This window comes from Pseudopodoces humilis, chromosome 2 (genome assembly GCF_049639895.1).
Source record: "Pseudopodoces humilis isolate 2021_Gansu_Grassland_sample_001 chromosome 2, ASM4963989v1, whole genome shotgun sequence".
NCBI lineage: Eukaryota > Metazoa > Chordata > Aves > Passeriformes > Paridae > Pseudopodoces > Pseudopodoces humilis.
The window spans coordinates 23953690-23980462 of NC_142201.1; the positions used below are offsets into that span (position 1 = coordinate 23953690).

General features: G+C 39.5%; 1 protein-coding gene across 3 annotated transcripts in view; it reads left to right on the forward strand.

The window, feature by feature from the left end:
* The window catches only part of COL4A2 (collagen type IV alpha 2 chain), a 138310-nt gene that overhangs the window by 75418 nt on the left and 36119 nt on the right, over positions 1-26773 (forward strand). For all 3 annotated transcript variants that reach the window (XM_014248586.2, XM_014248569.2, XM_088050974.1), the window contains exons 5-18: positions 11723-11857; positions 11939-11983; positions 14088-14204; positions 14936-15007; positions 16569-16604; positions 16698-16760; positions 18949-18984; positions 19637-19678; positions 20209-20283; positions 21405-21449; positions 22651-22713; positions 23492-23536; positions 25569-25622; positions 25894-25960. In XM_014248586.2, coding sequence (XP_014104061.2) covers positions 11723-11857; positions 11939-11983; positions 14088-14204; positions 14936-15007; positions 16569-16604; positions 16698-16760; positions 18949-18984; positions 19637-19678; positions 20209-20283; positions 21405-21449; positions 22651-22713; positions 23492-23536; positions 25569-25622; positions 25894-25960 — 895 coding nt within the window. The remainder of the gene's footprint in view (positions 1-11722; positions 11858-11938; positions 11984-14087; positions 14205-14935; positions 15008-16568; positions 16605-16697; positions 16761-18948; positions 18985-19636; positions 19679-20208; positions 20284-21404; positions 21450-22650; positions 22714-23491; positions 23537-25568; positions 25623-25893; positions 25961-26773) is intronic.

A 26773-nucleotide genomic window follows, 5' to 3' on the forward strand; every position in this document is an offset into this window, starting at 1 on the left:
TAAGTGCACCCTCATCAAGTCTCCTGATGGCACCAAGCTGTGGTGTGGTCAGCGTGCTGGAGGGGAGGGATGCCATCCAGTGTGAAAAGCCCGTGAAGTTCAACAGCAAGGTGCTGCATCTGGGTCGGAGTAGCTCACTCAATACAGGCTGGGGAATGACCATATTGAGAGCAGCCCTGAGAATGACTGGGGGGTGTTGGTGGGCAAGAAGCTCAACATGACTCAACACTGCATCCTTGCAGCCCAGAAAGCCAACACATCCTGTGCTGGATCAAAACCAGGTGATGTGACCATCAGGTTGAAGAAGGTAATTCTCCCTCTGCATTCCGCTGTGGTGAGGTCCAGACTGGAGTCCAGCTCTGGGGCCCCCAAGATGAGAAGGACATGGACCTGTTGGAGGAAGTCCAGAGGAGGGCCACAAAGGTGATCAGAGGGCCAGAACACCTCTCCTATGAGAACAAGCTGAGACCTGGGGCTGTTAAACCTGGAGAAGAAGCTCCAGGGAAATCTTTTAGCAGCCTTCCAGTATCTAAAGGATGCTTACAAAAATGCTGGAGAGGGACTTTTCACAAGGGCATCTGGTATTTGCTTTAGACTGAAAGAGGGCAAGTGTAAATTAGATATTAGGAAGGAATTCTTTACTGTGAGGGTGGTGAGGCAGTGGAAGAGTTTGCCCAGAGAGATGGTAGATGTCCCATCCCTGGAATTGTTCAAGGTTAGGTTGGATGGGGCTTTGTGCAGTCTGGTGCAGTAGAGGGTATTCCTGCCCTTAGTAACAGGGTTGAAACAAAATTATTTTTAAGGTCCCTTCCAGTCCAAACCATTCTATTATTTTATGATCAAACAAAATGGTTTGCTCTGATTATTATCCCGATCCTCTACTGAGGAAGCTCCATAGCCCATACTGCCTATAGTAAATGGTTAAAAAATTTCCAGTAGCTTTTGAAATCAACATTTGAAATGATAAATAGGCTTTCTGCTTGAACAGCTGTGGAACTGTCTGCTGCTGATGTTCTCCAGAACATCCTTTCCCATGAGTGATGAGATTGTGGAATCTGCAGAAGATGTGTGGGCACTCTTGGCCCCCATTAGTGCTACCTCAAACTGAGTCTATTAGAAAAACTAGATATTTTGTAATGGATCTGGAGAACCTTCTTGTTAAAGTTCATATTCCACCCTTGACCCTCTCCAAGACTGTTATCACAAGTTACATTCATATTTTTCGGATAAATGATACAGAATTATTTCCTTCATGATTCAAAGGAAAATATTTTTACTCTCCTTCTGCCTGACTTCAAAGAAAAAAGAAAGAAGAAAGACTTCACAGAATCACAGAGAGTTCTCCAAGTAATCAGTTGCCATGATACTTCCCCCAAATAATTTAGCTTCCCTAGATGATCATTCAGCTTGATCTTGTACTGGCAACTCATAAAAAACTTCTTGTGAACATGGGCAGGGTACATAACTGTATGATATAAAAGACAATTGCTGATAATTTTCAGTATTTCTATTTACTAACTGACGACTTCTCATAGATTACAGTTTATTTAGACTATTTGTTGATTCTGGAGACAAACCCAACATGAAGGCAGGTCCAGCTTAACAACCATCAAAGTGATTGTGTTAGAATATCTGTGATGTTAACAAGCCACCTACACTGAAATGCATAAGGGTTGATTTAACTTCAGTGTAAGCTGACTCAAACAGCAGGTTTCAACAGAGTCCCAGTTACTGAAATTTCTAGAGTACTTACACTGATACATAAAGATTGGGAAATCCTGTAGAGAAAACAACTGTACAAACTCTGTTCAGATGATATCACAGCACCCCACTGCTCTTGAGACAATTCTGTCTAGAAGGGTTAGGAGAAAAAAAAAGATGTCTCTGATTCTGTATCAACAATGACTCTTCATATTGCTGCACACATCTGCCTTCAAGCCCACCGTCCTTTCTGGTGGTTCAGAGCCAATCATCTGGCCTTGTCAGGAACTCGGAGACTGTCCCAAACTGTAAATTCCCATGACCGGAGTGTGAAGGTCTGTACCAAGTCCCTTGTACATGCTGCTAGAACATGTGTTCTGGGCTCCCATGTGGAGAGGGTATCCCAGTACACAAATTACTAAAAAGTCACAGCCTTTTTAAGAGAATTGAATTCTTTCTATAGTTTAAACACCCAGTAGTAACTTCTATTTGCATGATCAAGTCAGTTTTGATAGCTGTTCCCACCACAAAAATAGTTACGATTTTGTTTAAACAGAAGAACACAGAATGGAAAAATTGGCATACGATAGGCTGAACTCCTGCAGGGGTTTTAATTTTCACATACTCTTAAACTCATGGAGCCTAATGAGCTTAACATTTTGGCCAGTTGCACAATTTGGAAATTTCAACAGCGAATGGTTTTTGGACCGAAAAGAAAATGTTCTCACAAATATGAAAAGTGAACAGATGTTACTATTGGTGCTTCCAACGCCTACTGACAGAAAACATCTGTGTTGAACTTCCTGAATTTTAGGATCTTGAGAACACTCCCACACACCACTGAAAGCTGTTTGAAAGTAGTTGGGCTGGAAGATTGGCTCTTATGTCTATGACTGAATGTTCTAACTCAAGCAGGTGCTGGTTGTTGTCTTGCCTTGAGAAGCCCAGTTAGCCAAGAAGCAACCTTACAGCTATCCAACTGACTGTGTTATCCAAGTTTTTGGCAATATGTGTGAAGTATGCTTTTAAAAAGTCCCAGAAAGCAGTTGATTTTAATATTATGATGTTAATAAAATGAATGGAATGAATGAAAACTTTAAAAAAATAATTTTGGTGCAGATACTAGCAGAGTAGGGAGATTGCACTGCATTCTATGGTGCATTCTATGGAATATTTTTGGCTTTTTGATCATGTAAAAACTCATGTTGAATGAACAGAATTTTGTTCTATAAATATACTCATTGTGCTAAAAACATATAAGGTATTTGCTGTCCTCCAAGTGTTTAATCACACATTTAATAGTCATCATGGCCAAAGTTTGCTCCTTTACATGAGTATGGTACAGCAGATGTCACAGAGTAACTGGGAGTTCCCTGCTTCCTCCTGCTCCTTGTCCACACCCATCAGTGTGATAATTGTCTAGTTATAAGAGCATATTTGGCAAGATGATTTTCCTCTCTGGTGAATTTTTGGTCAGCTATCAAACTAACCTTCTCCAATTAATTACATAGTAATGAACATTTGACAAGTATAAATCAATGTCATTTTAGTGTTCTGTGAAACATCATTAGCTCATTCAAGTTCATTTAAAGTTGACATCTTGAAATATAACTTTAGTTACCTCTTTCTCAAAAACAGAATTTAGCTGGTAGTCAAAGGGACAGTATTTACATATCAGTGAAGTAAGGTTTTTTTTGATTGTGTAGTTGTCTTAGCTTGGTGGTCTCAGTTTAACCAACATAAAGTGAGTGGTTCTGTTAACTGCATTTCCACTCTCAGGCTTACATGGAATAAATGGATATGCTTTTGAGCACACACCATTATCATCCGATTACTCTTTAATGCTGAAGTATTTCTAACTTCCAAGAAAATCCTACTGTTTTGTAGTACCAGTAGCAACTTCTCTGCCATATATTGCCTGCCAGGTTAAGTAAATTTATTGCATTTATATCATCTTCCTTTTCAGGTGGCACGATTTTCGTTTCAGTCTTAATTCTAACTGCTAAATCCACAATTCTGGGGCTTGATCTTTTGAGGTATTGCCTTCTTGCACAGTTTAGATAGCAGTGATGTGAGGTCAGCTTTTGAGCTAGAGATCTGGGCTCCTTTTAGACACCTAAGAAAAATGGGCACATTCAGGTGCATTTCTTTGATTTAGTTTGAATGTCTGCATTAGGATATCATGCCATGAGGTATCACCTGCACCTGGTGGGAGCTTTTGATGACTTCACTATGTAGCTAAATGTCTTCATCTGTTTTATAAATGCAATACTTAAAAAAATTCAGTGGCTTTCAAGTCATTCCAAGTCTTCTCACATAATTCAGTAGAGCAGGCTGACTAGAGAGATGTATTTGCTAATATATGTCTTAATTCTGATCCTAAATTTCCTAGTTTGTCTGTTTAGCCCTACTTCAGCAGAGATTCTGCTTTGTACTTTCAGATATCTCCTTACTGAATCTGCAAACAAAACCACCCTTTGCCTCTGCCCTACGCTTCTTTCCCACATCTTGTCCACGTTCCTCTTCTCCTTTCCTCTATGCAATAACCTTCTGAAGGTTTAGTATGGGAATCCTCATGTGGTTTTGTCTAGACTTGTCCTTTCTGATGCTTTTCTTTGAGAGACCATTGCTGTGGTCCCAGACTACTGCAGAAGCACTGCAAAGCACAGAGAGCATTTCTGACATTTACTCCTGTGTATTTTGTGACATGAAGAAACTATTAACTGGTTCTTTTGAGTTCTTGACCTACATTCCAGCATGTATTTACTTTTGCACATGTTTTATCTTCTTGGGTGACATAGCAGCTTTCTGGAAGATCACAAATTAGATCAAACCGTGGGAACAGAAAACAGTACAAAATTATTTCATTACTGAGTACAGAAAAGGGATGTGGCTTCTGGTAAAGGGAATGCTTTCATAGTTCCTTTTTTCATGAAGATTTAATGTGTATTCCTTCCTTTATTAAAAAAAAAAAAAAAAGAAAAGAAAGAAAAAAAAAGCCACCCTTCTGCAAGCTGAATCATTGCTCTGGAATTAAAGTCATTTGGTCACCACTGTCCTGTGAGAGAAAATGTCGTATGTCCAGACAATGAAGTTACAAGAAGAGCACATTGTTGCCATGCCACTAGGCTGAACTAGCCTCATTTTTTAGTTATTTTTAACAAATTTTATAATTTTTTTTTTACTTTTGTTATAAATAAAAAAACAAAAAAACTACTTGTTAACAAATGAGAAGGAAAGTCTTTTCTGAGAATAAAAGCTGGAATGTGAAACTCAGCTAAATAACCTCCTCTACAGTAGCAAAACAAGAAAAAAAAGTAGAAATAACCATTAGTTATGTACTCTTTTGTTAACGCCTGCCGACTCTGTCAGTACTGCTCTCTGTTTAAGACTTTAATATCATGATAAGCCACAAGAGAAAGATTTGTTTGATTTGCTTATCGATATTCTAGTTGGACAACCCATCTCCTCCTGGTACCATGGTACACTGGTAACTGTGTTGTTACCAAATGTCTGAAATATCAGAATAAGACTCCCCTTTTGGTATCAGTGTGGTGGCAGAAGTTAATGCCAGCCCTGCACTAAAAATACAGGTTCAGAAGATAAATTTGAGAATTTTCAAGCCTGTGATAGTAAATGTAAATTTAGCTCCAATGAAGAAGTAAGAGAATAAGTTTTTCTTATTTCTTGTAGAAGATCAAGTTTGCCTACCGTACAAAATATAGGTTGAATGACAGAGCACCTTCACTTCAGGCAGCCATGCTGCTCAGTTGCATGATACATTTAATTCCATTTCATTTGCACCTCCCCAGCCATCTCACTTTGAGACATTTTGGCAGAAACCTTCTGCTTTTGTTGCCTCAGACCTCGCTCCAGCACAGTTTGACCCTATCTGAACTCCTTATCAGATTTCCTGAAGGTTGTACCATGGTCTGGAATCCTGCACCTGCAGTGGTGGGGGCTGTGTGCAGCAGCAATGGCTGGTGCCATCTAGTGAGGAGCTTCTGAATACTCACTGCAAACTGCAGTTTGCAAGGCATCTGTCTTTTAGGAAGCAGTCATTACTACAGTCCTGATGACACAGAAATAAAGTAACATGATGATATGTTTAACAACCAAACCTGCACAAACTTCAGGACTTCTTTCTCTCAGATGATCTTTTTCTTCAGTGGCTAGCATTGGTTGTGTTTTGCCCTGTGTGTTTGTATTTCCTACCCTTCCATGGATTGTTTTGATCTATTCTTCCTAGGAGGAATTACAAAAGCATTTAAGTCTTGCTTAAACAAAACTCTTGAGTTGCTGAGGTGGATGGTACCATTCAAACAACATAATGATGGAAGCTACAGAAATGTTCCATTTTCTTCTTTGCCATGGTAGGTGTTGTGCACATCATTGTCTGTCTGTAATGGGCATCCCAGTGCCACCAGAAGCAGCTGCCGAGCCAAACCATGCCATGGCAGCAAGTGCTCCATGTGGTCTGCTTTTCTCTGCCTCTCAGCCCAAAGTGATGCAACACCATAGGTGAAGTATTTCTGACAAAGTGTGCACTTCATGGAACTGAACCCCAAACCCTTCCCCTACGTATTCCCCTCTAATATGTTTAATCCATAAACTCTTTGATAACCTCCTGGATTTATGCTCCAGCAGAAATGGTGGGTGCTGTGCCCACCCCAGTCTGACTCAAGAACCACAGCAGGGTTCTTCAGGTTCTTCCTCGTAGTTTATATCTTTGGGGGTGGTGGGAGCACAAAAATCATACATTCTTTATTAGGGGTCAGTGATTGTTTTAGTGCACTACATCCACTGAAACCACCTGAAATAATCACAAATTCCTTACATTTGCACTCAGTTTTCCACATTTTGCCAGCATTTCACTTAAAAACTTCTGTTTCTTTCTTGTGTGCCTGGGGAGATGTCTTTTCCTGGGTTAGCACTTTTAATCAGCCCAAAAGTTGCTCATTTTTCTTATAAATTATTTTATTCCCTGTTGAGTTTTTGTCTGTTCCGCTTGCTGGTCTCACTGAGTAGGAGTGCAATGAGGTCCTTGCTGTCACGTCCTTTCTCCATCTGTTCTTACAGGGATCGTTCCAGACTAAGAGCTCTTACAAAAAATCCCAGCTCCAGCTTTTCTGTCATGGTCAGATCACCCTTCCTGCAGGAAATGAACTTGTCCTTTCACCAGTGACCTTTTTAAAATGTCAGGGAATTAACCTCCTTTCTTTTTGTCCACTGTTAAAAGAAATGATGGTCTACAAGGCTCATTTCCGTGTGGGGAATACTGAATCATCACATTCCATGTACCAGAAGCAATTGCAAAACGGCTATCTGTAATGAAAGATGGAGAAATGGGCTCAGTGGCTGGGAAGCTCTGTAGAAATTCTGATTCTGTCTCCTCCTTATTGCAAATCAACAGTTTTACTCCTGCCTCTGTATCTCCTGCCACCTGGTAGGTGGATTTCTCAACAATTCATGATTCCTGTGTTTTAAAACCTTTGGAGCAGGTACTGTCATTTATTGCATCTCTCTTTGTATAGCACATCAAACATTTGGTTGCTCTCAAAATTAGCCCACCCTCCTCTGTCAATTTTGTTTCCACACTGTAAATTTAACAGTAAATTAAAAGGAAGAAAGTATTGCAACATGACATCTCTTTCATCTGACTGATCGTAAAAGAACTGGAAATTAAAGTTTAAGCTGCAAAACATGAACATTGAGTACAAATTTAAAAGTCTGATCAGGATCTTCTTACGTCCACTGGTACTTAATTGCAAAATGTAGTTACTGAATCCAGTCACAACCTTGGCAGCATTTTCTTTTGTGCATGTCACTGGACAAGTGACAATGTATATATAACATGGCATATATTTTCTGGGGAGATCTCCTCCAGGCTTTCTAATTTCCAACCTTTTCTTTTCTCTGTAAGCAGTTTTTGCACAATATCTGGGCTGGCCACAAGAATTTTGCAAGACCTTTCCCAGTCAGATGAAGTTGCAGGAAGGAAGAGCAAAGCAGGGACTGCCTATTTAGGTGTATATCCTGACATTGCGAGCTTTGTAATTCAACTAAACAGTTGGAGAGGTTTTGTATAAAAACAATGAAAGAACTTCTTGTTAACCTTCAAGATATTCCACCAGCCCACTTTTTCCTTTTATTTTTATGTGTTCTCGCAGAGGTGCTGGCCATGGCATTCCACACACGCTTCAGTGAGCCTCTTAGCACTGGCCTGTGAGTCCCGTGGTGGGTGACGTGGGGTAATGGTGCCATGCTCTGGGTTAGGGTAGAGTTCATCCTAGTGAAATGGGAAGGGCACCAAGGGCCAGAGCATGTACAAGAGAAAGTATTTTATGAGTTTTCTAAAATATGACATGGATGATAGGTTCCCCTAGGCTTGCTTCTTTTTTTTTTCTTTTTTTTTTTTTCTTTTTTTTTCCTTTTTAAGACCTGGAAATTTTAAGTCAAACACAATTTTACAACTTTGGAGAATTCTCTAGGATTTCTGACCCACAGGCAGAGTAGTACCATGCATGGCATGTGTCACACAGGGGTATTTGGGACTAACAATTGAGTCATGCTTTGTTTGACTGAACCTTTCAAACTGATTGTCTTTGCTTAAATCTCCTCAGTGGCCTTTGCCAAAGAGAGAATGTTCTTAGGTCACTTGCTAATGAAAAGGGGACATACTTGTCCAACAAAAGATCTAAGATAAAGAAAGCAGAGTTAAAGCTGACATGTCTGAGTTAATGAAGGTTAACAAAGTTAATTCAGTTAACAAGCCGAGGTACTAATTGGCTGAAGAATTACACAAGCATTGTCATGATATTAAGTATTTCTCTATGTATGTATGACTCTAGCCTTGTGTTAAACTAGTCCCATGAGGATCTATTCTCTTGTCTTTATATTAAATAATCCATATTCCTCGACAAACAAATGACCAGATAACTACCAGGAAAGCGTGGGGAAATGGTGCTGATACCCAGCCCTCTTCCTTGTTTTTCATTCCTTGTTTATTGCTTCCTCCACACCAGACAGGGAAATGGGGCTGGAAGTGGGAGTGGTATCTGATGTAGGAGTTAAGACAGGTAACCGTGTTCCATGGAATCCCACCTTTGAGCTCTGCATGGCCTCTACAGAAAGCCAGGCACAGATTTGAAAATTCTGAACATAACTAGCCTTTTATCAGAAACTGCAATGAAAAGTTTTACGTGTGTTCTACCTACAGACAGCTGCCCTCTAAAGGAAGGTAGAAGGGAACTAAAGACACAGTTTACTTACCTCAGGAGGATGAGTGTTTTTTGGAATTTGGATTATTTATTCTGGCTTCCAGATACTCCAAAAATGAAGTGGAATTTTAAGTGCACAGAACCCATGTCTTCCTTTCTTTGCAGAAGCAACTGAAACATTTATTTTCAGAAATTACATGCAACTGGAGCCAACTCAAATCTCTACAAATTAATTTGAATAATTGTTTGTGTTCTTTGCAGATGTAATAGATATGCTTCCATTCATTTTTAACCTTTTTCTAGATTTGAGTGCATGAGGAAGAACAAACTACCTTAAGTGTTGAATAATATTTTAAGGCTTTATAGTAAAATTGAAATATTTTTTGATTCATATTTGCATGAGAATTTATACTGCTTTACCAAAAGAACCCCAAAAAAAAAAAAATCACTGACTCCATTTTTATAATGCATTAAATGTCTATTTCCCTAAAAAGACAGTTTTGTGGGGCATGCTCATATGTATTTTATCAATTCCTATGCACTTGAATTTTGAGCCTTAATAGGTAAGAAAAGTGGAGAAAATGTGGTGTAAGAAAGATTTTTCTTTTCTTCATCTTGGAACTCACACTGAAAAAATCTGGTTCAGATTTAAGTCTTTATTCTAGTGCTTTTAATCAGCATCTTTCCATTTGAGTCAACCAACTCAGGAAATATGTCTACTGTGACCTGCACCTCCACAGAATAAATTTTAGAGATTCACTGCATTTTGAAAAAACTAAAAACTGCTGCTGGTGAAGGTAGATGCATTTGTAGTAGCCAGTGGTGCCTGGCATAAGGAAATGAGCAGCTGCTTGTTTAGATACCTATGCCTCCTGCCAACATGAGTTCTTTCATGTTTCAGAGGTATTCATGTAATCTTCTCAGTTTGTTAATCTGAAAAGACATTGGCCTCTTAGCACCTAATAATCAACATGAACAGACTTGGTTTAAAAGTAAGGATACTTTATAAAGTCAGGCTTGGTTGTAAGCAGAGGGAATTCTCTTTCACACTGACAGCTCAAACACTTAAATTCATGTTGTCCTTCGGCACTGCTTCTAAAACATCAGTCTGGGCAAATCAGTCACAACAGTAGAGCAAAAGATCCATACTGTACAAGCTCCATCCTGGTGGCTTGTCCCAAGGAACTCCATGTAATTCAGCCTTCATATTGGCTCATTCCTAGTCTTCCGAAATTAAAGACTTGCACTCGGTTCTGTACTTTGTTTGGCTGTGTCAGCTTCTCAATATGGACTCATATGATGCGATTTAATATGGATTCATATGATAAGATTTAAAATATAAAACCTACCCAAAGTGACAACCATTTTACATGGAAGCACTGTGGAAAATTGATTTGTTTTTGAAGCTACAAAAAATGTGTTTCAGTCATAGCATTGGTTTGGGGTATGTGGTATGAAGACAAGTATGGCACAGATAAATGTTTATTTTAGATAGTTGTTGACTATGAAGTTTTTACAGTGTATCACAAATGGGCCTATGAGACTAAAATATTTTTTTCCTAATATCAATAAGGCATTGTTCAGTATCTTTGGTACAACTTTCTGATCCAAAGAAATTATGCTATTTTCAGGTTTCTTTTTTTCAAGTCCCTCCACTGCCCTCTTTCCACCTAAATGGCATTAAATGAAGTTGAACTCTTGAAAAGGAATTGCATTCACCTTCTAACTCTTTCTTTGAAGGCATGGGCAAGATATTTTATATTAAAAGCAGGTAGTATTTTTAAATCAGCTTTTTTGGTAAAAATATATATGCATTTCTTCATGATTTGCTGTAGTTCTTCTCCTTTGTGAGATACTGGTGCTGTTCCAGCCTGGTGTGTGAAAAAAATCTAATTGCATTTTAAAAACAACTTTCATTAGATTTGACTTAATTGGAATGTCTTGGTAAATGGTGCTTTGCCCCATTTAAAACATATTTCTCCAGAAAAGATTGCAGCAATGTACTATTAATGTCATTAGTGCAGTGAGTACATGCAAAACATGTGTGCCTTTAGTGACGCTACGTCTGGAATGATATTCAAATACTTCAGTTCACAGGTCTCAGACATACTGTCACAATCCATTACTTAAACCACCATTGTGTCATTTCAAAATTGTTTTTTCCCCTTTTGAGCCTTGTGATGTTGGCAGCCAGCAGGGATTATTTTTAAACAAAGGTTGAAGTGGCGTGAAGAGCCGACCCAGCACTGGAAGGGAAAATGACCAGAGAGCCCTGTGTGCAACTCTTCAACGTGTGTGGATCCATGCATGTCCCATCATTGTCGGGCTCCACTGCTGAATAGAAATATTGTCACTAAAGAGGCAGAAATTCCTGCCATTAAATATCAGATGCCACTTGTAATAAATATGGCCAATAAGCAAGTTTCACAGTTAAGCATATTTTACTTGTTTGGAGCATCATGCATTATATTGTAGGAGAATTGCTCTTGAGAATCCTTATTCCAAAAAAAACAGTTTTTTCTTAGAGTGGCCATGAAGAGTGAAGTAGTGAATATTGATTTGGATGCTAATATCCATGTGTTAATTTTGTGACCACATGTGCAGAATAGTCACTGCTGCTGGAGTTTCTCTGTGTGGTGTTTCAGATGACTTTTATCAAAGAGCCTGGCCTGCTGGGATGGAAAGAAATTCTGTGTTTATTTTTTCTTTGAGAGATTGACTCTGTTGCAGCAGTGATAACTTATCCAGCTTCACACATCACAACTGTTCCTATGTAAATGCTGTTTTATTGTTTTTATCAGGGCCAGCCAGGACTCCTTGGATCACAGGGATTCACTGGACCACCAGGATTGATGGGGATCCCAGGAGTGCAAGGTCCCAAAGGTCACAAAGGTGAAAGAGGATACCCAGGAATAACTGGACCCAAAGGAGAAGTGGTAATTTTTGAATATCAAATGTTCTAGCTAATAAGCAAAATGCTAGCAGAACATCATTTTAATTGTGTTGTTTCACTCTAGGGACAAAGAGGAGTCACTGGATTCCCCGGGGCAGATGGCATTCCTGTAAGTAGCGGGTTACTTCATCTTTAAGAAATCACCAAATGCAAATATTGCAGGCTAGTTTAAAGCCTTTGTACTTTAATTAAAATGTCTGGGTTAAATTCTGCATCAGCCACGTACACACTTTTCAGCTAAGGACTTTTTCTGAAGTGAATGGAACTGCAGATACACAACAAAAGAGCAAAATCTGTGCTCCCTCTCATTCTCTCAGATAATTAAGGTCCATTTGCTCTGTCCTATGGAGAAATCCCCTTGTAAAAGGGGCAGAAAAGGATAGAAGTTTCCTGTGTCTCTGGAGGTTACCCAGCTAATGTTCTTTTGTAGGAAAGACCTGTGACATAAGTGCTTCACAACTCTTATGCTTGTGAATGAAGGATATGAGTTGCTCATTCCTTATTATTTCTGATTTGCAAAGCTCATATAATGACCACTGAATTTAAGAATGCTATCTATGGTTAATTTGCTTTATATAAGCTCATGTGGCATGTTTGAGATTGTCTTTAAAATCTTACTGATCACTAAACAGTGTAAAACTTTGAACAAATTGAGCAGGTCTATGAAACTGAAACACTCCAAGAGGAAAACCGGGTAAAGTTCATAGCACAGTATTTTCCCAGCCTACACTTCTTTACATCTTGTGTCATAAAATAACAAAGAAATCTGAGTCACTGGAATCCCTGGACAGAGTTCCCAGGCTTGGGTTTCCTTTGTAGTGCTCTCTGACACCGGGGCCCCGCTTTGCAGCCCACGCATCCACATCCACTCTGCTTTCACCCTCTTTTGTTTCCAGAAGAGCTTCCTATCAAGTTTCAGGGATTTCTCTCTCACAATCTTCCTTGTCTCCCCCTTTCTCACTCTTTAAGGAAAAAAAGACGACCATATTTGCCATTTCTATTAACACTCCTGAGCCAAGGATCTTGTTCATCTCACTGCATCATGCTGAGTTTTTTTCTAAGCACTGTAACATCCTGGGAAGCAGAGTAAATTGCCCCCCTGTGAAGCCCAGTGTTGCTGTAGCTGAACTGCTTCTCTTACCTGGGCATGTTTTCTTTTTCAGCCCTACCTCTCTGACCTTTGCTCGTTGCATTGTGAGGGATAAATACCTTCAGACAGGGCTTGAACATGCATTTTCATTGTGCACTCTCTTCGAGCTCCGCTGCCCTTCAAGCACCCTTATATTTTCCAGCCATTTTTTTCACTGCCCACGGGAAGGCAGGCAGATAGACACCTGAACAAACCACAATTGCACAGTGCTAGGATGTGGGGCTGGGAGACAAGAGAGAATGGTGGCAAGACTTGAGTCTCTTCTGGGATGAGGAGTATTTGGTTGAGCTGAGTAAGGATATGAATATTCTGTTTTTTCTAAACAACGGAGCAAAAGCCAAGAGAACAGTCTTGCTATGGACAAAGGAGAAGGGAGAAATGTTTTATGTTCATTTCTGGTTTTATGTGACTGAGCCTGCTGGAACAAAGAGCTCCTCAAAGGAAGATTTGCTTCTCATCAACCTCAGTGCAAACAAGAAGCAACAGCAGTTAAGGTGAATGTAGGAACAGCAATGAAAATACAGTTTGAGTAACTTTTCATAGGCTCTGTGTCAAGGCCCTGGAATGCCCCCAGCTTGCTACCTTTGAGCCCTGCTGTTTGCTTCCATATTCACAGCCTCATCATGACACTCAATCTAGCTCCAGTGGCATCTTTGACTTTTTTCCTGTCTTGGAAGCTGTTCAAACTCAATGAGGAACATTTCTTCCCACTCTTCCAGTGTGAGGCACTGAAATGCTTAACAATCTCAGTACTTGGTGGATCCCTACACGGCAGCCTCATCTGGCTTAGTTCTCTGCATAACAGAGCCTGCATTGAACATAGCTTTCTTACCCTTTCTGAGAGGTCCTTCACTACTCGTTTTTTCATGCTGTCTGGGGCATCTGGTTCAGGCTGCAGCTATATTAAAAAAAGGCACTGTCTGTTTCTGTCTTTGAAAATCCTAGTTTCCCATGGATCCAAGCCTTGGGCTTAATGTGAGAATGTCTAAATACTTCATGACTACAGGAAAAGGAAAACTAGAAACAGATGGATAGATAAACACTTTTTTTTTTCCCTCAACAGGGTCATCCAGGCCAGCCAGGACCAAGGGGGAAACCAGGTCATGATGGCTGTAATGGGACAGCAGGTGACCCTGGTGACTCGGGAACTCCTGGACTCTCTGGTTTCCCTGGTAGCATTGTAAGTAGCTGGCAGTAAGTGAGTATCTGAAGCTAAGAGTATTGCTGGAGTGAGTTTCACTCACACCTGCGTTGGGTTATTGGGACATTTCTTAACAAAGGGAATGTGGGGCTTTTTGGCCCAGCAGAGCATTTGTGCAGACTCAGCATGGACACACTGCACTGTGTTTGGTCATTGCATTGCAGCCAGGGCCAGAAGGTCTGCTCAAGCTATCCCTGTCACACAGGTCTTGCAGAGAGATTACTGTAGGAAAACCTGTGCAGCTTTAATCAACAGCGATAATAGAATATTAAACTCAAAATTGCTGATGAAAGTATTCTTTTCTTCCATGCCCCATGGCCAAAGTATTGTCTTTTCATGTTGAGATACACAAGATCATGCTGAGGTGAGCAGTGGGGCTCCTGGATTTACATGGCACATGTCAGCCCTGGGAAGTGCAGCATCAGCTCTAGCTAGGAGGTGCTAAGCCATTATACCATTCCCTGGTAATGGGGAGTTTCTCCCCAAAATTTAGAAATTCATTCTTTTACATACTCTAAGGGTTTACACTTTTTTTTCTAAACCATAAATTTCCAAAGGTAGGCATAGTCTCTACCTCTAAACTGCAGTGTGTTTATGTACACTTATGAAAACACCAACAAACATTTTTCATTTAGCTCTTAGCTGTTTACATGTTTACATAGATGGTGTGAGAGCTTACATTGTGTTTTGGTTTTTCTGGTCACCTTCAGGGAGTCCAAGGGCCCAAGGGCCAGAAGGGAGAGCCGTACATAGTAGCGCCGGAGATCATCAGCCGACACAGGGTGAGTCTCTAACTCCCAGCTGTTATTCTTGCCCAGCACCGCTTTTCAGACATGTGATGGAGAGTAAATTTTTCTTATACTCTGATGGGCACAATACCAAGAGGCCCACTTTGATTTTTTGTAGGCTTTGAAAGCAGCTTCTGCTTTCTCTGGTTGCAGCAAAGTTTATATGATGTACAAGGCAGAAAATTCAAACTCAGTTATTTCCAGGGAATGTCAGCCTATAGGTGGATTACAAAGGCACTGGAGATGATGTAGGTCAAGTATTTCCCTCTTTATCCAATGATTGCCTTTGTATCCTGCATGGCAAAATTTTTTCTTTTCCATAGGTTTTTCCATTGAATGGTTCTGGTTACTATTAGCATCTTTCCTGTAAAATTTTCATGCAAGTGTTTGATTTTCTTAGGGTCAAATATCCTTCAATATTTTATTTAATTATTTATTAAACCCCAAGTATTCCAATGGCTTCTTTTACTTTGTCTAATCCTTAATTTTTTTAAGTTTTGTAATCACTTGCATCTTTTTCTCATATATACATATAATCTTGCATTATTTGAAGGTATAAGAGGGAGATAAGGGATTACATATGTAGAGTATAAATTGTGGCTGATTTTGAAGCTACAACTGAGCTATACTCAGCACGGAAGGGATCTGCTGACATTTTTTGTGTGTATTTTGTGCCAGGAGTAAGTGCCAAAATAGGTATTTCTTTTGACATATTTGTAAGTTGCCTGTATTTTTTATGGAAACCTCTTTTCCTCTTAGAAAATCTTCAGAATTGTAGTTAATAGTCAGGAGTGATTAAGTAATGTTTAAGAAATGCTCAACTGTATTGTAGCCAAGGATGGCTACTGACACCTGTATTCATTTCAGAAAGTACTTGGTTCCACAAATTATTCTGTTAACTAAACCCAAATTAACCAGGCAGTTAAGATGCTACTTAAAATGATTGAAGGTGTTTGGACTGAATGCCACATTATTTATGTGTGTTGAAAGGTCTTTAGGCTAGAACATTTTTGGTTCTAATTTCCAAAAACATTTCAGCATGTACTGAAGTTAAAATATGTGGTCACTGAAAACAGTATGTTCCAAATGCTTTTAGTGACTCAGAAGAGAATCAAAATGATTTAGTAATTCCCATGCAACTCACGAAAATGAGCTTGGACATTTCAGCTAAGGTTATAGCCCTAATTAAGCCACTGGTTAGGTAGGATTTTTCTAAAAAAATAAATTCGGTGTGGTCTGTTGTATAGTTCAACTTTGTAGTTTGGATCCCTAACTTCATCAGCCAGCTTTGTACCCAACTTTGTGCCCTTTGTACCCTTCTATTACATGCAACTGAACCATATCTATAAGGTATGAAATCTGTGTGGCCCACATTCAGTTATCTCAACATCTCTGTGGAATGCATCAGTAAGGAAGGGTTTGAGTAACATGGCATGCTATAATTAGTTGTTTGAATGAGAAGAAAAATAATGAGCAATAAAAATATTTTATTCCATTTTGTAAATAGAATTCATTGCATTTTTACTCCTTTCTTTCTCTTTTGGTTTTTTTTTAGGGAGATCCTGGGGATTCAGGGTTCATTGGTTTTCCAGTAAGTAGTGTTACAGTGGATGTGATGAAGAGTCAGCAGTAACTAATACCAGAACAACATTTATTGATAATTGGTGGATTTTTTTATTTAAAGGGACCTCCAGGTACACTGGGTATTCAGGGACCTGTTGGTCCAAGAGGACAGCGAGGAAGACCAGTAAGTATATTTAAATTATGTTCTCTAGAAAATTAACCAAACAGAAGAATTATCTCAGCAAGTTCCATTATGTTGGATTGTAACCTAGGTTAGAAATAGGAAGAAGGTCTCAATAGATGTGAAACCCTTTAAAAAGCACTATGAGACACTGAGGGATGAATATTGCAGAAAGAGGTACAGGGGTTTTTGCCCTGTGCTGTCAGAGGCTTTCGATTCATGTTGTATTTTTTTAACCTCCTTGGAATATCTCCCTACACTGAGTTATCAGAAATATAATTACTTGAATATTTTATCTTTTCTGCTCATAAAGAATATGTATATTTGCTCTCTATACTTCCCACAGGAGATTGAATGGTATTTAGAAAGCAATTTTATCTTTAAACTATTTTTCAGTGATTTTTTTTTTTTCCAAAATCATCATTTACAGCATTGATGTTGACATTTGTTGTAGTATAGTTCTTTGAGAAGACTGTGTTCTCTCCAGATACAATTTCTACATTTCTTATTTCCATGGTTAATAGTTTTATGGGTGAGAAGCAGCTAGTCAAATTCAATAGATTTCATTTTCTTTAAGATTCTTTTATTTTCCTGTAATACAAGTTTGTAGCATTTGCTCTTTTCATTGTCTTGTCAAAATTTACTTTGGACCTGCTTTACATCCCTGATCTGAGAGGCAAAAAATTAATTCAGGGCATCTGACTCATAGCCTCCATAGCTGTTTTCAGGGACACCCCCTCCACCACAAACCCCCAGAAAACCCAGGCTAAACCAAACGAAAAAGACCCTAAACCCACAGCATGCTAAGCCTTTCAAAGTTAATTTTCTGCACTGACCTGTTTTATCACCTGGAGTAAACTGCACCTTTTCTTTCTCACTGGTCCTCCTGAAGGGAAATCAGTCCTTTAATTACTTTTTCTTTAGAGCAAACCCACAGAAGCTCAGAGCTTCACACAGGAGCCCAGCCTGCAGTGACTCATATTCCCAGTGTTGTTCCTGGGATGTTTGGAGTGCTGTGAACCGTACATTTTCAGAGCCTCTGTCTTGGGGAGGCCCCACATCCCTCTGGTTACCATATTGACAACATCTCTTTTGAGAAAAATACATCCAACGTTATTTACTGAATCTAAAGCTATGACTCACCTGTGAGAGAGACCCGGGAGCACTTCTCAGGTCTGAGTTTGCATCATTGCTCTTCTCTAAGTGCTGGGTAGTGCAGAAGGCAGGCGTGGCTCCCCCAGGTCCCTGCAGGCTCTCCAGGTTATGGGATACCCTGTGCAGTGCATCTGCCTGGTAGATTAGGCAGTAGCTCACAAATTACTCAAGTAAAGTGATTCAAAAGCACCTTTTTTTCAGAACAAGTCTAGTGTTTGTGCACACAAAGGTACATAGCAAGGCAGAGGTGTGTAAAAAGTTCAGGTCTCACCTGGATGTTACTATCTTTTCCTTGCAAGTTAGGCTTGATTTTGCATTATGCAGCTAACATCCCCTTCAGGGCACAGTAGGTGGACAGTTCTATCTGCAACCTTCTCTCCTTTCTGTGCCACTCATTCACCATGAGCTGAACAGCTCATGCTTCTTATTCACCCCAGCTTTCCCTCATTTGGCAGAGTTTTTAATGTAGAGCCCTTTGGAGCCTGTTAACCAGCATAGCTGACTGAAGCAAGAGAGGTTGTCTCTTCAATTCATGGCTTTCCTACCTCTTGTAAGCCTCTGGCAGATACAGGTCCTGTTTAGTTTCATTTTCCACCATCTTCCTTTGACTTCATTCTGTACAATTCCAAGTAGGTAATCTGAGATGCCTGTGGGTAGTTCAGCCCCCTTACAGACCAATACAGTACCAAAACTGCAGCCCAGTGAAGCGCTTAAAGATGTGCTTAACTTCAGGTATGAGCTTAAAATGTTGCTTAGTCAGGATCCTAAAGCACAAGTTCTTATTACTTGAGAAAAGGGGTGTTCATAAGATCTAGGCTGGGTAACTGCCATTATTCTGTTCAGAAAGATTACAATGTGACTTAAGAAGGTATTTTTCAGAATGGTAAATACAGCTAATATAGTGACAATAGCACATGGGATGCTGAGGAATACACTCCCTACTAAATACATACTTAGGTTTCAGACAGAGTCACCTCCTGCATGCATTGATTAGAAAGCAACAAGTAACTCACTCTCCCCTCTTGTGCTTCCCCAGGGACCACCAGGACCCCCAGGGCCCCCAGGACCACAAGTAAGTCCTTGTGTCAGGGTTGTTCTTGTCGATTTTGTGTTGCTGAGGTTTATTCAAGACCTACTTGAGGCGGTGAAAGAAAGAACCATGGGCTGCACCAAAGACTGTGTAGCACAAGACTTTCTTTTTTTGGCTGCATACCATGGGAAGTTAATCTTACACTGGGATCACCTACGCTGAAAAGATTAAATCAGTTCTAGAGCCAGATTTAATTTGCTACTGTAGTCACAGTAGCTTACCATGAACACAGAATCCTTGCAGTCTTCACAATATTCAATTTTATCTCCATGGAAAAAATATATGAGTTCATTGTTCCAGCCCATTTAGGTGTTTTTATTTAGCATTCAGTGCTATTAAAAATCTTGCAGATTAAATGCTTGATCTTTTCATGGCATTACTCAGTGGATGACTCAAAGAACTGGTAGCATGAAATTTTAAATAGAGTTGTCTTTCTAAAAGTTTAGGTCTGTAAAATTACTTCTAAATCTATAAAAATACTTCAAGGTAAACCTTGACTATTACTTGATAGCAGTTCTTCAGTGGTATTGTACAGACTTGTAAGCCTGAAAAGGCCTTTAAGCATGTTTACATTTGAATTTTAGATTAGATTAGAGTTATACACTTGGTAAACATTGACTTATTGTTTTTTCAGGGCAACAGGGGCCTTGGCTTCTATGGAGAAAAAGGTGAACAGGTAAAGGAAAACTAATGAATTCATGTCACTACTAAAGGACAGGTGGATGTTATCTGCTATTTATAAATGAACATATTTTAAATACTCTCTTCATTTGCAATTGCATTATATAATTATAAGAGGAAAAATTAAGTATAGGTTGGAAAGCAATTATGTTCTCTATAAGGGACATTTTAGCTGAACTAATCCCTACATGTTTAGGTCTCTCTGTGCTCTCATTTACACTGACACAGAGGTAAAACTTCTAGAATTTATAAAGCCAGGCCACTTTATGTAATGCAGTATTTTTTGCTGCTGTTCTGGAAACACACAGAGCAAGAGCAAGTATTGCTATATGTTAACCCAGCACAAAATTAATTTATCTTGCCATAAATTTATTTGGTATGGTTGTGTAAGGTTTAGAGCCATGCTCCCAGGAGGGGCAAATCTGTGCTGCTCCTTTGATTGCAGTGTCCTGGAGCTTCTGCTGATGAGCAGCTTGACCAGGTATTAGAGCTGTTAGTAAATGTTCCTTCATTTTTATCCTGCAGGGCGCCCCAGGTCCTCCAGGTCCACCTGGGCTTCCTACAAGAGAACTGATGGGTGTCCCCTCTGACAAACACAAGGTAAAGAAGAAGGTATTTTTCTGAAATAAACAAGGAGCTGAGAGCTCTGCACTACCAAAACTAAAATATTATTTAAACGGGCTTTAACATATACAACTTAAAAGACTTTAATATATTAAAAGAGAAATCTGATACTTTCACAAACTTGGATCATAAAGTATTTATTGAAACTATGGTGGCTAAAGTAATTCAGAAAGTATTTCTCAAGTTTAGAGGTGCCTTTGGCAAACTTTTTGTTTAAGCATGCAACTACTGGCCATCACTCACATCTCATTTTACAGGCAGAAGTTCCTGCTGAGAAACCATTACTGTGTTTGTTTTGATAACTTATCTATGTGATGCAGATATTTATATACTTAGAGTTAAGGCTTATTCATACATATTGGAGAAATCCCCCCATGCAAGATGCAGTTTATTCTCATCTGTTGCTTCTTGCTGGGAGCAGAGGCAGTCATACCCTGTATGGGTATATTCTGTATCAGACACCAACCTCCAGATCAGTTACTTTTTGTCCCATATTTGAAGTTAGAAAGTTTACATGGCTCATATGATTTCTGCAGTAAGATGAGTAAATTGCTAGGATACTGGAAGATCTAAAAACACCTTTAACTTTCTGCAGTCTGCCCTAAATAACATACATGCTGAGATTTTCATGAGTAAACAGAGACACCCAGATGTGAGCTACTTACCAGGAGAGCTGTTATATTCAATGGAGATGTCATCAATATAGAGAGTGGAATTTAGGCTATGATTTGTCTTACCCTACCAGGACCTCTTGATCAAATAATTCATAGATAATCAGTAGGTAAAAGTGGGTGAGTGTGCATTTATTAACAGGCATTACTTAGGCACTCACGACCCAGACATCTCATGAACAAGCCTGGAAAGAGCTGGGCATTCACATTCCTAGAGACATTTTCAAAAAAACTATCAAAAATTTCTTTAAAAAGCAAATTCAAAAACTTATTAAGAAAGCATTCATTTCATCCAAGAAGTGTATGAATAAAGAACAGCACAAGAGGAGAGTTTTTTCTCTTCATCCATCATTTTGCATTGTATAAAATTATTGAAATGTAAATGGGAGTGCCAAACCTATCTGAACACTTTTTCTTTATTGTTAGGGTGAAAGAGGAGACCCTGGACCAAGAGGGGAAGCTGGAATTCCAGTAAGTCATGCAGAGAAAAACGAATTCAAATAATAATATTGGAGTTAATACTTGTGTGCTGTTCACTGATGGGATGCAATATAGATATGGAGCAATATAGATGTGTTATAAGCAGAGACACCAGTTCTTATGCTTCAGAAAAACTGAACAACTTGATGTGCAATAACTGCACAGCACAATCAGTTGTTCTCTTACTGGTTTACTAAAATAAGACTTTCCCATACATTTTTAATTTTAATTATTAATAAATCTCTTTACTTATTCTTCTTATCTATGTTTTCAAATCTCACTATATTTTATTAAATAAGAATATATGGAATATTTTTTTAATCCTTATTAGCCTACTGTCCAACACATACAGACTTTTTGTCTCATGTTTCTTTTAGATCTGTTGAGTAAGTGGGCAGTAATCCCATATGTTGCTGTATTGTATAAAGCTGTCAACCCAGCTTGACTGAAGGTTTAGTTATGGTTTAGTTATAAATCACAGACAACCTCTAGACTAACTAAATAGCTTTGCCATTGAGTGGTTCCTTTTGACTGCCCAGAGGGGTTTAAAACACAGTCTTTACCAAGAAGGGATGCCTCACTGAGCATTTTGCAGAGCTTTATTTTCTCAGATGGCCTGGTCAGCAGCTCCACAAGGTTATGGGAGAAGGTCACATTGTGAGCCCTGATGCCCTCCATGTGTGGTTGCTAGCCAGTTCTTCAGCTGCTGGCCATATTTTACACATGTAGGATTTTTTTTATTCATTAGGAAAACTGTAGATTATATGCTGATGTAGCAAAAGGAGATATTTGTTTCTCCTTTTTTTTTTGTATAGTAGGATGGATAGCAGCATGCCTGTGTTTCCCAAATAGCTTTCTGAAGCTACAGTTTGGGCATAAGCTGAGTTGCTTAATTGGTTGTATAGCTCAGTAATTACTTTGGCTCTTCTTCAGAGCTGCAGACACAGAAGAAATAAAGGAGATGATAGGAGGGAGACACTGTCCTCTCTCTAATGTCCTGCTCCTGCTCTTGTAATGAAGCAAGCATGTTACACTTAATTTTAAGGACAACAGTTCTTTCACATGCAGCTATTATTAGATTATCCTTGTGTTACAATGATGCTTTCTTCCTGTTTAGCTTCCATAAAACACTGTTACAATTTTTTTGCACATAATGAAGAAATAAGTTGAACTCACGTGCAATCTTTCCTAGGGTGTACTTCTCTTTCCTCTCGAAAAAGGTGAAGAAGGGGTAATGGGCTACCCAGGACAAAGGGTGAGTCACTTATTAAAGGTAGAACTCACTCATGTGAATGTGTGGATCTGAGCTGGGAGTTTGCCTTCTGGAACAAAACACAGATGAACAGATCATAGAAATTACAGTTCTTCAGATCAGTAGGTTTGGCCAGCTCAGAACTGCCTGAAGCAGGAAAGCAAAAAAGGCCATTTTGAAGTGGTGGTGGGAGGAGGTCCCCACAGGACTCACAGGTATGCCCAAGAATGGCCAGGTAAGCCTGTGCCATCACTGGGAGGCCTTGTGCATCTCTCACCTGAAGCTGTGCTCACTAACCACAGCTGCTCTCCTGGTCCCCAGTGCAGGCTGTACTTCACTGTTTCATCTGAGCTGCCTGCAGACCATGGTCAACAAACACGAGTCTGACTCCACTTGCTTGTGGAGTCAAACAAAAGTTAATCTAAGTGCTTCCTTGTAGCATCTATGACTGCTTGTTTTGGGGCATTGTTTCTGAAGTGCTTAAATGGAGTGAGAACAATACTGAGAATATGTTCCTTTTAAAAAATCTCAGTCATCTTTAAAATTTTTATGGTCAATTTACAGTGTTGATTGATTAAGAGAGAAAAAAATAAAATTCCAGATTAGATTTCATACTTGTACTGTTTGCACCATACAAAAATCTAATTGAAAACATATCTGAAGTGTGACTGTTAGAGTTTCAAGCCATTAGATTTATTTTATCTAATAAATAATAATGGTTCTTTGCCATGAGGATGTTAGAATGTAATTTTATTTTGTTAATTTCATTGTACCTTCACAGGGACTGCCTGGCATCAATGGCTTTCCAGGACTCAGTGGAGAAAGAGTGAGTATTTCCTACAAGACTGTTTTTTCTAACACATATGTAGACAATCTGTCTGAAAAGTAAACTGTAGAGGACAAATTCTGCCTGCAATTCCACTAGCTGCAGTCTAACAGATATAATCTGGGTTCATCCATCATTCTAATTTTGGGTCAGTTATTTTTCTCATCAGTGAGAAAAAGAAATTACCCCACGATTAAAGTCCAGTTTTGTTTAAACCATGAGCATCTTTTGAGAGAACTACGTGAAGGTGTCACTTTCATTGTTCTAATTACTGTGATTATGATTTCTGTAATTTTCTTGCTACAAGCAGAAACTTTTTTGAATAGCTTTCTGCAGATGTGGTTGAGATGTACAGTTATCTTGGATATCACAAAGGGAGAAGAGAGATGGAAACTGATAAATATACCAGTTAAATCTCTGTCCCCATGGAAACACACCCAAATATTTAAAATAGCATTCTGTCAGACAGAGCCTTTCTGTTTGGACTCAGTAAAAGACTTCTTCAGTCAGCTTTAGAAATCACTTCCATGAGGTAAATAGCTGTGGGATGCACGAATTTTCCATGCTTTGCCATCTTTAGTTGTTTAAAGATTTGTCCTGCCACCAAGGCGAAACAATAATAACATGAAACACATGGGACATGAAAGTACATGAAATCAGAAAAATAACATTTGCACAGCCATTCAGTCCTGGTGGTGTGGAAGGGAATTGCTATTATTAGTACATTCATGGATAGGCTGATGCAAAACCCATTAAAGCCCACTGGTTGACCTTAACATGGGTTCATGCTCGAGTCAGATGTGAGCAGTGGCTGCTCCTTTTTGAGGATGAATCTTGGCAATAATTTTAGCAGAGGTACATTGGTTTGGATGGACTACCATTCTACAATGTGTGTGTGTGTGTGTGAGAGGGGACATCCTACTTTATGTGCTATTCACAACCTCCTTTTTGTTGAGTGATTTTATTCTTAAGAAAGAAAGAAGGATGATTAAGCCCTGCTAGCACACAAATGAAGTTGGAGTTAAGTAGGAAGCTGCTGGCTTTGCTTTTAGGCCACCAGCTCCACCTAGTGTAAAGAGATTTTACAACTGATAATCAAGAGACTCTTTTTCCCAATGGTGTGATGTACACTTGACATTACGGACAAGTCTCTGAAATATGTGATCAAGTTTGCGGCATCTTATTGAGAGCTGTGGTACTTTTAGTGCTTCAAAACTACTTCAAGAGTGACTTGCAGAGCTGGTTGTTAGCACTCAAGTTCTGGGTAAGAGTTGTACCCACTGAAACTTGAAAGACGCTGAGATTTAAAGAAGCTGGCTAATAATGTAATTATAAGTGTGAATTACACAAAACTACCGGTTTCAGCAAAAATGCGTTAATTGACATCAGTTGTTGATCTGTCCACTGTTTTCTGCTAAAAGCACACCTTTTTAACACCAGTTTCTTTCCAGTGTACATATAAACGTTTTCTGTAGAGAACAAAAGTTGTCAAACAGCTGAGTAAAGCACACAGAAGAGATGATCTCATCTGGGTCAGCATCTCTGAAATCTGGCTTCTTCTGAGTTCTTCTCATTCAACCTTTCTTCAGCCAAACAGCCTTTAGCCACCTGGAAAGGAGCAAAAAGCACCTGTGTAGTTCAGTGCTACTTCCCTGCTCACTGCTTCCATTACAGTGAAAATATGTCTACTTGTGATTATTGTGACTGGTTTAGTTTTCTTGCAGCAGGTTGGTGTGGTCCGGCTCCCTGGCCAATGTGTCTCAGAAAAGGGATCCCCTGTTCTCCTCCTGCACCCTGCAGCATCCATGGAATGGTGTGAGTGTAGGTGTTCCTTCCATCTGCACCACTGCAGGGTGACACAGCCAGCAGCACAGCAGGTCCCTCTGGCCTTTGGCAAGAGTTAGGCTTGGTCCAAGAAGTGGGGCATTAAACCACAAGGAGCCTTATTGGTGTTACAGGAATTGCTACAGACCAAATAATTTTAGCCTCTCTCTGATAAAGGAAAAGTCAATCATTTTTGTGTGCATTGCAGGGTTTTCCAGGATTTGATGGTCCACCCGGTGGCCATGGTCCCAGAGGAAGCAAGGTAATGCTTTACTTTAATTTGTTAGAAGCAATAAGCCAGATGTCATTTTGCATTCTTTCCTTTTCTGTTATCATGTAGTAGCAATCGTGTCTGTTGTCATTGTTGAGCCAGTTACGCGGTTTGTTAATTTGATATCTTTGAGGTTTCTTAAATGTCATGTCAGTGTCTTTGGGAGTTCGGGGGTTTCGTGGGCATACATTTCTATTTTAAAAGATATTCTCTATAATAATGTTCTTGGGTGCTTAGGTGATACTTCAACTTCTGTTGACAGGGGGAGCCTGGTGAGATGGGTCCTCCAGGGCCAGATTCCTATTTTCCTTCCCGCATCCCAAGGAAAGGTACATCTTCTTTGTTTGGATTGTTTATCTTAGCTGTTTTACTACCTTCTGCATAGATCAAAAGCATGACATTCTGAGAATTCAACTCCTAAAAAAAATGTGTTTGCTAAAGTGTTCCAGAAGCTGTAATTGCCTTCCAAGAGAGTGCCCTAATCACCTTTTTGCAGGCAGGTGGTTTCTTTGTCTCTCCCACTAAAGCTGGATTGCTATACAAAAGGCTTCCATGCATGCCTGTATCCACAAAGAAGCAAGCAAAAAAGCGTGTGACTTTGTTGTCCAGTGAAAGGAAGAATGGGAGTCTGTCTTCTGTGTTCTGTTTCAGACATTGGATAAAGTGCAGTAGTGACAGCACAGCAGAGAGCCCTCTTATCATCTAATAGAAAAGACAGACAGACAGACACAGAGAGAGAGAGAGAGAGAGAGAGAGAGAGAAAGAAAGAAAGAAAGAAAGAGAGAAAGACCCACAAATTTAGAAAGCCCTAAAGAATATAAGAGTATTTTTTTTCCCTTTTTTAAATTGACACACTTCTATTGCGATCTTTTCACTAAGCTTGTAGCACCCAGTGTCAGCTGTTCTGCAGAGCTGTGGTGGCTCTGCATGGCTAGACTAGAAACACATAAAAGGTGATAGCAGTTTGCCAAGGCCAAAACTATTCAAGGGAAGGTGCCAGAAAACAGCAAGAGTGATCACATGCCATTGCCTTGGCTTTTGTCCTCATACCACAGAGTTTACGAATTTTGTTGCAGGCCAGAGAGACTAGTGGTAAATGGTTCCCTTCCTCCCAGAGAAAGGGGGCAAGAGGCCCAAAACAT